The sequence below is a fragment of the Coregonus lavaretus genome, assembly GCF_964263955.1.
Source record: "Coregonus lavaretus genome assembly, chromosome: 9".
Classification (NCBI taxonomy): domain Eukaryota; kingdom Metazoa; phylum Chordata; class Actinopteri; order Salmoniformes; family Salmonidae; genus Coregonus; species Coregonus lavaretus.
In genome coordinates, this window is record NC_139996.1 from 50,996,531 (window position 1) to 51,011,443 (window position 14,913).

The 14,913-nt window shown below is 42.8% G+C and overlaps 1 protein-coding gene across 1 annotated transcript in view; it reads left to right on the forward strand.

The window, feature by feature from the left end:
- Positions 1-14,913, forward strand: part of phf21ab (PHD finger protein 21Ab) — a 78,805-nt gene that overhangs the window by 4,705 nt on the left and 59,187 nt on the right. The window contains exons 3-6 of the mRNA XM_084169240.1: positions 5,869-5,920; positions 10,876-10,974; positions 13,119-13,151; positions 13,623-13,688. Of these exons, the coding sequence (XP_084025366.1) occupies positions 5,879-5,920; positions 10,876-10,974; positions 13,119-13,151; positions 13,623-13,688 (240 nt within the window). The 5' untranslated portion in view covers positions 5,869-5,878. The remainder of the gene's footprint in view (positions 1-5,868; positions 5,921-10,875; positions 10,975-13,118; positions 13,152-13,622; positions 13,689-14,913) is intronic.

Sequence of the window (14,913 nt, forward strand, 5' to 3'; positions counted from 1 at the left end):
GCTCATCTGCTTGCTTGTCGTCCTTACTAGGGTCTTGACCTGATCATGCTATTATCCCACATCCCACCCCAAAATGCTTTTCATTCCTGGTAATTACATTCAAATGAATCGCCCCTATCTGTTACCACAGAAGGGGTCCGTTTTTTTTAGACCTGTCAGCTAGGTTACAAGGCACTTTGTCGCCTGTATCTATGACTGGTCAGTAGGGTAATCTCCATGATAAAGTCTATTTTGCATGCGGTCCAGCGCTGGGTGCCAGATGGTTACCAGAACTCATCTTACCGCCTAAATTCAGTGAGGTTTGTTGTGACAACAGTACCCCCAAGTGACACTGCCAATCGGGGTACGTCACTGATCGCCAGAGCCCTTGTACCCAGAGTAGGCTTTAGGCAAACCTTGGCACGTGAACAGTTTCAGCTCCAAGTTCCACAGTGTTAATTGATGTCATGTGTTGTCTCCCGCATTGTGTTCAATTAAGTGTCCCTTCTCCACGTCCAGACACACGGTTGTGAAGAGTGGTGGAAATGAAAAATAACCACTCTCTCCCAGTCCACAATGTGGCATCTCGCCCCTTCAGATGGCACTTCACGGGAGGTTTGCTGTCTTTTCCGACCAATGCGAGCAGTGACGTCGGGGTATGGGCTAAAATGTGTTATGCGTTCCCCGCCCTTCTGCTGCGTTATCACGTCGACTGTTCCTGAGGCCTCTGCACCCGTTTTGAGGGAGGAAATATCCTCCCTTCTCCAGAAGCATGCAATCCGTGTGGTTCCTATGTCGGAGATCCAGGACGGCTGGTTCCGAAAAGGGACTGGACTTTGCGTCCCATTCTAGACCTATGTGCCCCCAACAGGCACCTCAGTCTACAAATTCAGAATAGCCGCCGGCTATTACAGTGGATTGGCTGGTGGCAGCGGAGTCAAGGGAACAAGCAGTGTTACACACATCCATGCTACTGTCCTGTATTGTCTCTAAGCTTAATAAGAAACCAGAAAAAGAGCTGTCTCACTCCATCTCAGTTCTTTCCGCTTCTGGGTCTCGAGCTAGACTCACTCGCCTGTCAAGCTTTTCTATCCCTACAGAGGGTGTCCGGGCTCTGCTTAGCCAAATTTCGTCTGGGTCACACAGTGCGATTTTGTCAGTGCCTGCGCCTGTGTTTGACCCTCCTTTATGCATGTCCCCCCATGAAGCTGATTAAACGTTGATTAAACTGATCGACGTTGGGGAGAGTGCGTCTGGAGGGCTTGTCGTTGATTTTTGTGGCTCCCCGTTGGCCCAAGCAACCTTGGTTGGTGGAGATCGTCCGCCTATTGGGCGAGGTCCTGTGGCAACAGCTATTTCAGTGTGTTATGTGGGAATTGATGGCGCCACGCCAGGGCTTGTGCATTGTCGGTGCGGTTCCTAAAAGGTGTGTGCCACCAGTTTCTAAACCTATTGTGCCTACTTGGGATTTAGCTTTGGATTTGGATGCGCTTTTTGAGGCCCCCTTTTGAACCACTGGAGTCTGTTGATCTGAAGATCCTCTCCTACAAAACCTCCTTGCTCGTGGCATTGGCCTTGGCTAAACGTGTTGTCGACCGTACACCCTTCCTGTACTCAGTTCGCACCAGTCAACTTGAAGGTGACGTTGAGTCATGTTTATGTCCTTCAGGTCTTTAGCTTTTGAGCTATTTCCTTTTTCACCACCTCCTTTTGCTTCTGTGTCCAGAACAAGCTTTCCGCATTGAACGGACCCGAGATATCTGGTTATGTGACCAACGTTTTGTCTGTTTTGCTAATCCAGCTCGTGCCAGGGTGCTCTCTAAGCAGCGTCTCTCACAGGGTTCGTTTGACTTGGCAGTGCGACACACATTTAGAATTGGTCGCAAAGGTGCCAGTGAAAATAATGTACATGGTCACATTCGTTTTTGGTTCACGATTAGTTTTTTTTATTATCATGATTTATTCAAACCGTAATGTAATATTGACCAAAAAATAAACCAACTTTCTGAAGAGGAAACCACAGCACAGGAATGCCCCTGTCTGTGTGTGTGTGTGTGTGTGTAGGGCCTATATGTCTGTCACTTTGTGTAGCTGTTGGCTATGCTAATGATAGCCTAACTGTCTTCGGGTAGATGGAATTGCAATTAAAAGGTAACTACAAAGTAGCCTATGCCTACCTGGCAGAATTTTAATTATTTGCATCAATCCAGTGGCCATCACAAGTGTGCTACAGACATAGGCAGCGCGTCCCATAAGCTAAGCTTCCCCTAAAGTAAATATAATTAAATTTGACAGGCAACATTTTAATTTACCCACCCATATGCATAAGGTGCATAATCTGATTATGGCGTCCACCCACGGTGCTCAGATTTACAGAAATCACATTTAAAATATGGTAATGTATATTAACAGAACATGTAAGTCGAGGATGCAAAGATGTGCAGTCCTTCTTACCGAATTCTGATGTGCACTTTGAACTTGTTAGAATAACTGTCCACGTTTACTTTTCTTCAGTCAACAAGACGAGTAACGAACAGCAAAATCACTAGCTTATGTCAATCGACTATAGTAGAAAAGTTTAGGCTACCTATGCTATTGGTCAGCTTGTCGAGAAAGAAGTAGCTTATTCCAAACAGACAGTTGTGGGACGATAGAATCCAAATTCATACAACCAGTAAGGCTACATTAAAAAAACAACGTTAAAAAGCAATGAGTCTGATGCAACAGATCAGAACTTTTAGCTGAAAATGTTGACAAACTATTATTTCTTCACATTATAAGTGCAACAATGCAGTAGGCTACGTGCAAATGTTCGTTCCATAATGCAATTGGCAGGAAAACACTTGTCAAAAGAGCATTGCAGTTTCATGTGACGAGATGAAAATATCCGTTAGAGAGGAGATCTAATAGGCTACTTTGAAGCAAGGTAAGACATGCCTCATATATATTAAAACGTTCAGGTTTCAAACAATTAGGTATATATTTTCAAAATGCCTCCAGCTCATTGCAAAGTGGTGTGTGACGGGCTGATGAAGCCTGCCTTCCGTTGCCGCGTTAAAAACAACTGGGAACTCGGAAATCTCCGACTTCCGACTTCAGTGTGTTCAAGACCACTGGGAACTGGGGGAAAAAACAAGCTCCGACTGGGAAAAATATTTTTGAACGGTCATCCAACTCGGAATTCCAACTGGGGAACCTGAAGATCACTGACGTCATGATTTGACCTCGTATTTTTCAGAGTTCCCAGTTGTCTTGAAAGCACCACAAGATGGTTATCTGTCTATAGGTTAATTTGCTAAATCAAGTGTAATTAAATTGGCGCGTGTACAGTATATTCGTTATGTACAGTGCATTCGGAAAGTATTCAGACCCCTTGACTTTTTCCACATTTTGTTACATTACAGCCTTATTCTAAAATTGATTTAAATTGTTTTTTTCCCTCAATCTACACACAATACACCATAATGACAAAGCAAAAACAGGTTTTTAGAAATGTTAGCAAAGGCACAATCCTAGTCATATTGGCAGCCCATGCTAGTTGTTGCATATAAGATCTTCCCTCTTTCTAATGTAATCTCGTCTGTTTCAAATGGATATTTTCGTCTCTGTCACATGAAACCGCTCGCATGTACAGTGTGCTTTTGACATCTGTGTGTTTTCCCGCTAATTGCATTATGGAACGAACATTCGCGGGTAGCCTACTGCCTTGTGTGCATTGCTGCGCTTATAATGTGAAGAAATAATAGTTTATCAACATTTTAAGCTGATCTGTTGCATCAGACTCATTTGCTTTTCCAGTTTTTTTTTTATGTAGCCTAGGCCTACTGGTTGTACGAATTTGCGATCTATTGTCCCACAACTGTCCCAGAGTCTGTTTAGAATAGGCTATTTCTTTCACGGTAAGCTGACCAATAGAATATGTGAACTTTTCTACTATGGGGGATAGTAGATTGACAAAGGCTAGTGATTTTGCTGTTCGTTACTCGTCTTGTTCGCTGAGGAAAAGTAAATGTAGGCACTTTGAAGACGTTAGAATAACTGTCTATCAGAATTCTTTAAGAAGGACCGCACATCATTGCACCCTCAACTTGCATGTTCTGTTAATATGAATTACTGTGATCTAAATGTGATATCTATCAGTCCCATAAAGTGTAGTAGAATTGCATGAATTGTGTTTATAAAAGGCCAAGAAACATATCTGATATAGCCTATGCCCACTCTACGCCACTATGCAGTATTTTTTGCAAACAGTGATTGAGTTGTATTATTAGCCTAAATTATGACTCCAATCTATTCATCACATTAGGAATAGTAGGCTATCTTACATAAGTTTGCAAATGCGATGATGCATGGAATGCCTTATTAAAAAGCTGCATTTTTATGGTGAAAATTAGCTTCCGCTAACTTGAAACTCACGCACCGCCAATGGCTACAGAAACACGCCCACTCCACCAAGGGGTCTGGCAGCGTCTTGGGTGCTATTTAAAGGGTTGACTGTAGGGGATATATATTTGTGCTGCGTCGTGTTGGGCATCACCACACACTTTATTTTGTGAGGTTTTATCGCTTGGATGTCACTGCTCCCAGTGTAGCCTACAGTGTGCTTACAGCTGGGACAGGAGAGGGTCATTAGGCATCGTGCAGTGTGCCCAATACCCAGACTACCGCATCTTGTCTGGATGGTCTGCCATGGGCCATTTCATTTGGTTTTTGTTGGGGCCGGCTTGAGGCGGGATTCCATTTCCCCATAGTTGTGTTGTACCGACTGAAAGGGAATGTAACGTTATGACTAACTACTGTTCCCTGAAGGAGGGAAACGAGGTACAACACCTGTTTGGCGCCGCCCGGTTTTGGGCTCGGTGAGGAGCGGTACTGAATTGAAAGAATGAATCCGAGCCTCAGGGTTATCACCTGTGAAAGGCAGGGCTTCAAGCGATGTGTGGATTTCATTGGCCTTGTCAGGCATGATTCTAATTCTTCAATCGAAGTCGCGAGAGTGTGACTCCCCATAGTTGTGTTGTAGCTCGTTTCCCTCCTTCAGGGAACAGTAGTTATAGCAGGGGTCACGTTAACGCAGGATAATGCGTTTATCACGTAGAAAAGGAAAAATGATTTCTGCGTTTATATCTTGCTGCGTTTTGTAAACGCAGATCTAAAATGCTTCTTATTGTAAATTCTGCTCGGCTTCAGTCAGGGTTCGCTCCAAATCATGAATGTAAAAGGACTAATTTCGTGCTTCAGTTGCAGTTCTCTGCTCGGATGAAATGTCTTTGCTCTCATCATTGGATCACCAGACAGCACTCTGACTGTGTAGGCTACTTTTCTCCGGTACTTTCCTCTGGTGTAGTTTTTCTCAAGTGGCAGGTTAAAATTCAAGATTAACTTCAAGCAAAACATTAGGAAATGTAGCTGGCTACATTTTTGCAACAAATTGTTATTTTTTATTTTAAGCAAATGTACTTAATGCTGCTAGCCAAAAAGTGTTGCACTTCTGTTGTCATCTGATGAAAAAGATGCCGAATGTGTTGCGCTAATGTGTTTTGTTTGAAGAAAAGCTATAGTTGCACGCCCCTTATCACTCTACTTTCAATATAAAATGCAGGTTTTAATGGTTTATAACAGGTTTTTTGATGGTCTGTGTTTTGAAAATACAGATTTCTGAAAGCTAATGCAACCCGTGGTTATAATCATAACGTTACGTCATAGGCTACCCTCTTTGAAAAATTGACTTCAACAGGGAAATAATTTATTGGACTTATCCAATATGAAAGGCTAGTTTTTGTTTTCTTTTGGAAACCGTGTACCCTAATAGACAACCCATTTTGTTTTGTTACTGAAATGTGAATTGTAAAAAGTCAGTAACTTTGTAGTTTTCTGTTTTGCGTGCAGCGGCTCTTTAATGCTTCAATTGGATGGTATTCAACCTGGAGACGGTGTGAAGGTAAGAGATGGAGTTAATTAGCTCATTCCCTTTTAACATTCACAAGGTTACATCATTCTGGTTTTTGTACATCCAAGGCTATGGTGATGAATATCCTAAAAGACTCAAACAAAAAGTGAATAGCTGTTGTTTCAGGCCGTTTGACTCATAACCTTGCTTTGTTACCAGGATGTATTCCCTTCTGGACTTATGTAATGCACTGTACTCAATGGACATGATTCTCTATGATGTAGACTGTTAAGTATAAAACCAAGTTGAGGGCGGCAGGTAGCTTAGTGGGTAAGAGCGTTGTGCCAGTAACCGAAAGGTCGCTGGTTCTAATCCCCGAGCCGACTAGGTGAAAAATCTGTCGATGTGCCCTTGAGCAAGGCACTTAACCCTAATTGCTCCTGTAAGTCGCTCTGGATAAGAGCGTCTGCTAAATGACTAAAATGTAAAATGTAATTACCACCTACTGAGTATTACTGTGGGGGGAAAAAAGTATTTAGTCAGCCACCAATTGTGCAAGTTCTCCCACTTAAAAAGATGAGAGAGGCCTGTAATTTTCATCATAGGTACACGTCAACTATGACAGACAAATTGAGGGAAAAAAATCCAGAAAATCACATTGTAGGATTTTTAATGAATTTATTTGCAAATTATGGTGGAAAATAAGTATTTGGTCACCTACAAACAAGCAAGATTTCTGGCTCTCACAGACCTGTAACTTCTTCAAGAGGCTCCTCTGTCCTCCACTCGTTACCTGTATTAATGGCACCTGTTTGAACTTGATATCAGTATAAAAGACACCTGTCCACAACCTCAAACAGTCACACCCCAAACTCCACTATGGCCAAGACCAAAGAGCTGTCAAAAGACACCAGAAACAAAATTGTAGACCTGCACCAGGCTGGGAAGACTGAATCTGCAATAGGTAAGCAGCTGTGGGAGCAATTATTAGGAAATGGAAGACATACAAGACCACTGATAATCTCCCTCGATCTGGGGCTCCACGCAAGATCTCACCCCGTGGGGTCAAAATGATCACAAGAACGGTGAGCAAAAATCCCAGAACCACACGGGGGGACCTAGTGAATGACCTGCAGAGAGCTGGGACCAAAGTAACAAAGCCTACCATCAGTAACACACTACGCTGCCAGGGACTCAAATCCTGCAGTGCCAGACATGTCCCCCTGCTTAAGCCAGTACGTGTCCAGGCCTGTCTGAAGTTTGCTAGAGTGCATTTGGATGATCCAGAAGAGGATTGGGAGAATGTTATATGGTCAGATGAAACCAAAATATAACTTTTTGGTAAAAACTCAACTCGTCGTGTTTGGAGGACAAAGAATGCTGAGTTGCATCCAAAGAACACCATACCTACTGTGAAGCATGGGGGTGGAAGCATCATGCTTTGGGGCTGTTTTTCTGCAAAGGGACCAGGACGACTGATCCGTGTAAAGGAAAGAATGAATGGGGCCATGTATCGTGAGATTTTGAGTGAAAACCTCCTTCCATCAGCAAGGGCATTGAAGATTAAATGTGGCTGGGTCTTTCAGCATGACAATGATCCCAAACACACCGCCCGGGCAACGAAGGAGTGGCTTCGTATGAAGCATTTCCAGGTCCTGGAGTGGCCTAGCCAGTCTCCAGATCTCAACCCCATAGAAAATCTTTGAAGGGAGTTGAAAGTCTGTGTTGCCCAGTGACAGCCCCAAAACATCACTGCTCTAGAGGAGATCTGCATGGAGGAATGGGCCAAAATACCAGCAACAGTGTGTGAAAACCTTGTGAAGACTTACAGAAAACGTTTGACCTGTGTCATTGCCAACAAAGGGTATATAACAAAGTATTGAGAAACTTTTGTTATTGACCAAATACTTATTTTCCACCATAATTTGCAAATAAATTCATTACAAATCCTACAATGTGATTTTCTGGAAAATTTTTTCTCATTTTGTCTGTCATAGTTGACGTGTACCTATGATGAAAATTACAGGCCTCTCTCATCTTTTTAAGTGGGAGAACTTGTGCAATTGGTGGCTGACTAAATACTTTTTTCCCCCACTGTATGTTCAGAGTCAGATGGGGACAGTGTAATTGTTTGAACTGTCCACATATTGCCAACAAAATGGTTGCTATCATGGATTGTGTGACAATATTGGAAACAGGGTCCGACATTACTGGGCTGGTCAACTTCTCCGTGCATTTTTGCATTCAACATTTACCTGCTCTGTCGCAGTCTACCATTGAAGACTACACGCTGAAAAGTCATGCTATTTATATTTGAGTAATATGATTGGCCATTCATTCAAGCACCACCACGCTCCTGCGAGTCACAACTTCTCGAGCAGTACAGTCGTGGTCAAAAGTTTTGAGAATGAGATATTTTTGTCAGATGTTACTATGGTATACTGAAGTATAATTACAAGCATTCCATAAGTGTCAACGGCTTTTATTGACAATTACGTTAAGTTTATGCAAAGATTCAATATTTGCAGTGTTGACCCTTCTTTTTCAAGACGTCTGCAATCCGCCCTGGTATGCTGTCAATTAACTTCTGGACCACATCCTAACTGATGGCAGCCCATTCTTGCATAATCAATGCTTGGAGTTTGTCAGAATTTGTGGGTTTTTGTTTGTCCACCCGCCTCTTGAGGATCGACCACAAGTTCTCAATGGGATTAAGGTCTGGGGAGTTTCCTGGCCATGGACCCAAAATGTCGATGTTTTGTTCCCCGAGCCACTTAGTTATCACTTTTGCCTTATGGCAAGGTGCTCCATCATGCTGGAAAAGGCATTGGTCATCACCAAACTGTTCTTGGATGGTTGGGAGAAGTTGCTCTCGGAGGATGTGTTGGTACCATTCTTTATTCATGGCTGTGTTCTTAGGCAAAAATGGGAGTGAGCCCACTCCCTTGGCTGAGAAGCAACCCCACACATGAATGGTCTCAGGATGCTTTACTGTTGGCATGACACAGGACTGATGGTAGCGCTCACCTTGTCTTCTCTGGACAAGGTGTTTTCCGGATGCCCAAACAATCGGAAAGGGGATTCATCAGAGAAAATGACTTTACCCCAGTCCTCAGCAGTCCAATCCCTGTACCTTTTGCAGAATATTAGTCTGTCCCTGATGTTTTTCCTGGAGAGAATTGGCTTCTTTGCTGCCCTTCTTGACACCAGGCAATCCTCCAAATGTCTTTGCCTCACTATGCGTGCAGATGCACTCACACCTGCCTGCTGCCATTCCTGAACAAGCTCTGCACTGGTGGTTCCCCGATCCCGCAGCTGAATCAACTTTAGGAGACGGTCCTGGCGCTTGCTGGACTTTCTTGGGCAGCCTGACGCCTTCTTCACAACAATTGAACCTCTCTCCTTGAAGTTCTTGATGATCCGATAAATGGTTGATTTAGGTGCAATCTTACTAGCAGCAATATCCTTGCCTGTGAAGCCCTTTTTGTGCAAAGCAATGATGACGGCACACGTTTCCTTGCAGGTAACCATGGTTAACAGAGGAAGAACATTGATTTCAAGCACCACCCTCCTTTTAAAGCTTCCAGTCTGTTATTCTAACTCAATCAGCATGACAGCGTGATCTCCAGCCTTGTCCTCGTCAACACTCTCACCTGTGTTTAATGAGATAATCACTGACATGATGGCAGCTGGTCCTTTTGTGGCAGGGCTGAAATGCAGTGGAAATGTTTTTTGGGGATTAAGTTCATTTTCATGGAAATGCATCTGATCACTCTTCATGACATTCTCGAGTATATGCAAAATTGCCATCATCAAAACTGAGGCAGCAGACCTTGTGAAAATTAGTATTTGTGTCATTCTCAAAACTTTTGACCAAGACTGTACATGAATTGATGCCTTCACACAGCACACGCAAGCTGTCCAGAGCAAAAAGAAGCACCCATCAATCTACTTGCTGAGCTGATTTCTTTTAGCTAGGGAAAGTGATTTACAAAAGTAAACCTTCAATAGTGAACATACTTGCAATATGCTGGCTACTATTGATAGTCTGCAAAGAGCACTACAATAAGACACCTAACATTTGTCTTGGCTAGCCTACTCTAGCCAGGTCTATCTCTTTTCAACACCGTTGTCTTAAAGGGGCTGTGTCCTTTTTTGAGATGTAAAATGGCATACTATAGAAACAAATATGAATGCAATTAATAAAATGGCATTCTAAAGAATAGAGTAATGACTTACATTTCTAAATTATATTACACCGTTTTGTTATACACGTCATAGTAACCAAATGTAGCCTATTAGAGGTTATCTGCTACCTTTTTGTATACTTTTTAGTAGTGGTGAAAGTAGTGCTCACAAGCCAAAAGTGGTCCAGAAAATGGCTTACTACATCACATACTGTATGTGCAGATATATGCATCATGTCATTGCTCTCTCTCGCTCTGCTGTGTGTGCATCTTGCTAGCGGTCATTCAAATGGCAGGAACTCTAATTGCTAGGGGGCTGGCCCACATGGGGGAAAATGTAGGGGAAATGGTTCAAGTAAACAGTCGCTTTCAAACTAGGGATTTCGTGGCTAATGGAGGTAGGACAGTAATTCTTCTCATAGATTATGCATATATGAAGTACACATTGACACATCCAGCCCCAAAAAATACTTACTAGTCGCCAAAGTTCCGGAGCATGTCTTTAATAGCTGAATATAGAGAGAAAGCATGCCTATATAAGCCCAGTGCCTTTAAAAACTACACCATGTCTGGACCAGTATACATTTTGTTCGGGCCAGTAGATTTCTGGACAACTGGCCCATTCGGGCCATTGAGAAAATAAGTTAACATTGGACCCTGATTGGAAATGTTTAATCATTTCTGGTTGCTATTACTGCAAGCTTGAAACCACTGATTCAACTCTTACAGATATTCACCATCTAACAAAACGTAGTAATTGTGAGAATTAAAGGGGATTTATTTTAATGTGTTCCCCATTCCCCCTCTCTCTGTACACAGGCTGAACGTTTCCCCGGACTGATTGGCACACTGACTGGCTCAATGATGGAACTACAAACATTACAGGAGGCCCTGAAAATGGAAATACAAGTCCATCAGGTAGGAGGAAAACATCCCAAGGTGTTCCGTTTTTTTTTTTTCTTCTTCTTCTGTTGTTCATCTGCTCTGTGTTCAGGCTCTTTGTTAGGCCTGCAAATGATAACAAAATACTTCTAATCAACTGGGCTAACTGTCAAATGTTGAGGGTCACCACTATTATGAAGAGTGCTATTGAGAAGATCCACCGAAGACCATTGCATTATGGGGCAATTCCAAACTTCCACTTAAGCTGAATTTTCACTTAGTCTCCCATTGACGTCAATGCATGACTAGGTTCAAATTTGACTCAAGTGGAAGTTAGGATTTGCTCCTATGTTTCAACTTCAGGCATCCATTTGAATTCCATGTTCGTTAGTGAGTAAGCATGAGTGTAATGGAGGTTCTCTCCTCTGTATGTGCTATGATAAGGGATGCGTCCCAAATGACACCCTATTCACTGCTTTTAACCAGGGCCCATAGATAGGGTGCCATTTGGGATGCAGGCCAGGTCTTCAGCCTCCTTGCTGTTGAGCAACTAGCAGGTCAGCATCTTATAGTGAGCTCAGTCCCTAAAGTCCCATAACCACACTCAGCACATTGAACAGGCATCTCCCAGAGGAGTGGTCAGCCACGTAGAGTAGACCTGGAATCAGCGCTTTGATAGGCCAGCTAAGTAAGGTCCCCTGCTTAGTAATGTCCCCAATCACCTCACAGCGATAGGAGCCAGAGTTTAGCACCCAGTTTATGAAGGTCTGGGGTGACCTTGGCATGTGGGGTTAGTTTTATATGTCGTTTTTTATTACAGCCCTTATCCACACAGTTTTGTAAATGTATTTTTGTTTGTTTTTAATCCGTTTGTGTTAATTGTTCTCTGCGGGATGAGTAGGCAATTTGAATATCTGCATTTTCTTTATGTAATTGGATGTAAATATGTAAAGTGAATGGGTATGCAATTCTTATGTAAGAAGTCATATATTTAACTATTATGTCTGCTCTAACTGAATGATGGCCACTGTCACAATTAGGTATGGGACAGGATTAGATTAGATAAATGTATTAGTCACATGCACAGGGTCGCAGATGTAATTGCAGGGTACAGTGAAGTTCTTAAGCTCTGAGCTCCAACCAACAGTGCAGGTTAAAAAGAGAAGTGAATGAAACAATAATACAAGTAATAATAATTTATATACATATTTACAACTGTAACAATGATAAATGACCATAGGCGGATGGTAGCGGTGGAGTTGCCGTAACAGTATGCGATGGTGCTCCTGTAGAACACTGTGAGGGCCCTCGGGGACAGGCCAAATCTCTTTAGCATCCTGAGGTTGAAGAGTCGCTGTCGTGCCTTCTTCACCACGGTGTCCGTGTGGTTTGACCATTTCTGCTCCTCGGGGTGGAACTTGGAAGTTTTTGACCGTCTCCACAGCGGCTCCGTTGATGAGGATGGGGGCGTGCCCAGCCTAGTTCCTCCTGAAGTCCACAATCCGCTCCTTTGTTTTGATGATGTTGAGCAAGAGGTGGTTTACCTGGCACCACGGAGTCAGAGTGCCTACCTCCTTTCTGTAGGGCGTCTCAACGTTTTTGGCAATCAGGCCTACTACTGTCGTGTCATCAGAGAACTTGAAGATGGAGTTGGAACTGTGTGAGACCACACAGTCTGAGTGTACAGGAGGGGACTGAGGACGCACCCTTGTGGGGCCCCCAGGTTGAAGATCAGTGTGGAGGAGGTAATGTTGCCTACCTTCACCACCTGGGGATTGCCCGTCAGGAAGTCCATATGAAGGAGTTCATTCCCAGGGCTTTTGAGCTTTGTATTGAGCTTAGAGGGCACTATCGTGTGAAGGCTGAGCTGTAGTCAATGAACAGCATCCTCACATGCATTCCTTTTGTCCCGATGGGTGAAGGCAGTGTGCAGTGCAATGGCGATTGTGTCGTCTGTGGATCTGTCGGGGCGGTAGGCGAATTGGAGAGGGTCGAGTGTGTCGGGAAGGGAGGAGTTGATGTGGTCTTTGACTAGTCTCTCGAAGCACTTCATGATGAAGGTGCACTGGGTTCAATGCAGTGCCTGTAGGTGTCACCGTCCACAGGCTGTAGTAGAGTCTGGTGGAATGTCCCTGAATGCATTTGTTATCCTACTGACATTTATATCCTTTCTTCTACAGAAACTAGTCGCCCAAATGAAACAGGACCCACAGGTAAAGACATTTTTCATTAATAATTGTTTTTGCTATTAGTAGACGTGGAAATGCTGCGAACAAATGGCATTTTGACACCTGGATAGTTTGATACAATACATTTACGTTTTAGTCATTTAGCAGACGCTCTTATCCAGAGCGATTTACAGGGGCAATTAGGGCTAAGTGCCTTGATCAAGGGCACATGGACAGATTTTTAACCTTGTCGGGTCGAGGATCGATTCCAACGCTCTTAACTGCTAGGCTACCTGCTGCCCAATATACATTTCTTACTGATAAGATTCAATTCATTTGGAGATGTATGTGCATGTGAAACATCAGTGTAGCGAATGTGACAAAAGTATTCAAATTCAGTTGGAAATCGTTGGTCAGGTTTAAATGAACCAAATTGCCTTTTCAAGTGAACCTGGATGTGAATTGCTTGAGTTTGGAATGAAAGTGCCCTAAAAAGAGCTTTGCGTTCCTTTGCAGAATGCTGATCTGAAGAAGCAGCTCCACGAACTTCAGGCTAAGATCACAGCGCTTAGCGAGAAGCAGGTATTTCAGGACACCCTGCTGACACAACACAAGGATATCCCAGGTTGCCCTATATGAGCGCAGACGCATACCATGCATTTGATAAACAGGAGATTTAAAAATGAAAATTCAAATGTGTAACTAGTTGGTCCTTTTATTCATTTGTTTATTTTAAAGGCCCAGTAGTGTCAAAAACGAGATTTCCCTGTGTGTTATATATATTTCCACACTGAAGTTGGAATAATAATGTGAAAATTATTGATAATGCTCTTTTTAGTTTAAGAGCTGTTTTAAAAGACCGCCTGAAATCTCAGCCTATTTTGGTGGGATGGTGTTTTTGTCTGCTCTAATAGACCAATAACAGCTAGTTTTCAGTACGTAATTGCTACCCAGAAATGATTTGATATTGAGATAAATAACGGCTGTATTGGACCTTTAACATCATATTCGACGAAACCCACAAATTAATCATACATGTTTAAATGTTAACAGTTTGTCTTTTAAAGGAATATTCACCCATTTTGAATGTTATTTAATCTTTAGGCATCTCTGAGCGATGTTCTATCGATTCCCAGGGTCATTTTATGTTTTCATGTGTATATGAGCTCAGAAATGTAGCCGGTATGACTTAGCATTGTGATAAAGCCGCTCTCACTACACTGCCTTTCTAGGGAGTTTTTCCTAGCCACAGTGCTTCTACATCTGCATTGCTTGCTCTTTGGGGTTTTAGGCTGGGTTTCTGTATAAGCACTTTGTGACATCTGCTGATGTAAAAACGACATATAAAAACATATGATTTGAAGTTAATAGGAATACAACTTTTAGATCACGAAAACGTCTTATCATATATGTAATTTAAATACTGACCGACGTCATAATGCGGGAGGATGTCTTCTCGCGGATGAGCCGTTGATCATATTTTTGCAATATTCCTACCTCTAGAAATATGTAATTTAAGAGGTTCCACCATATTTCTCCTATTGTTATGTCTCTTCAGACCAGGGTGCATTGCATGGTGCCGTTCCATGGCCGTTGCGAATCTGCAGGTTGAACATGGTGAGATTGTAGACTCCTAAATTGATAGTGCAGTTTGTTTAGGCAATTTTACAGCTAACTAGCTACTAGGGCTGTGACGGTCATGGAATTTTGGATGATGGTAATTGGCCAGCCAAATGACCATGGTCTCTGTAATAACCGTTCGAATAACAATTACTGAAAACATTTTCTATTTTGCCATCTTAAAAGG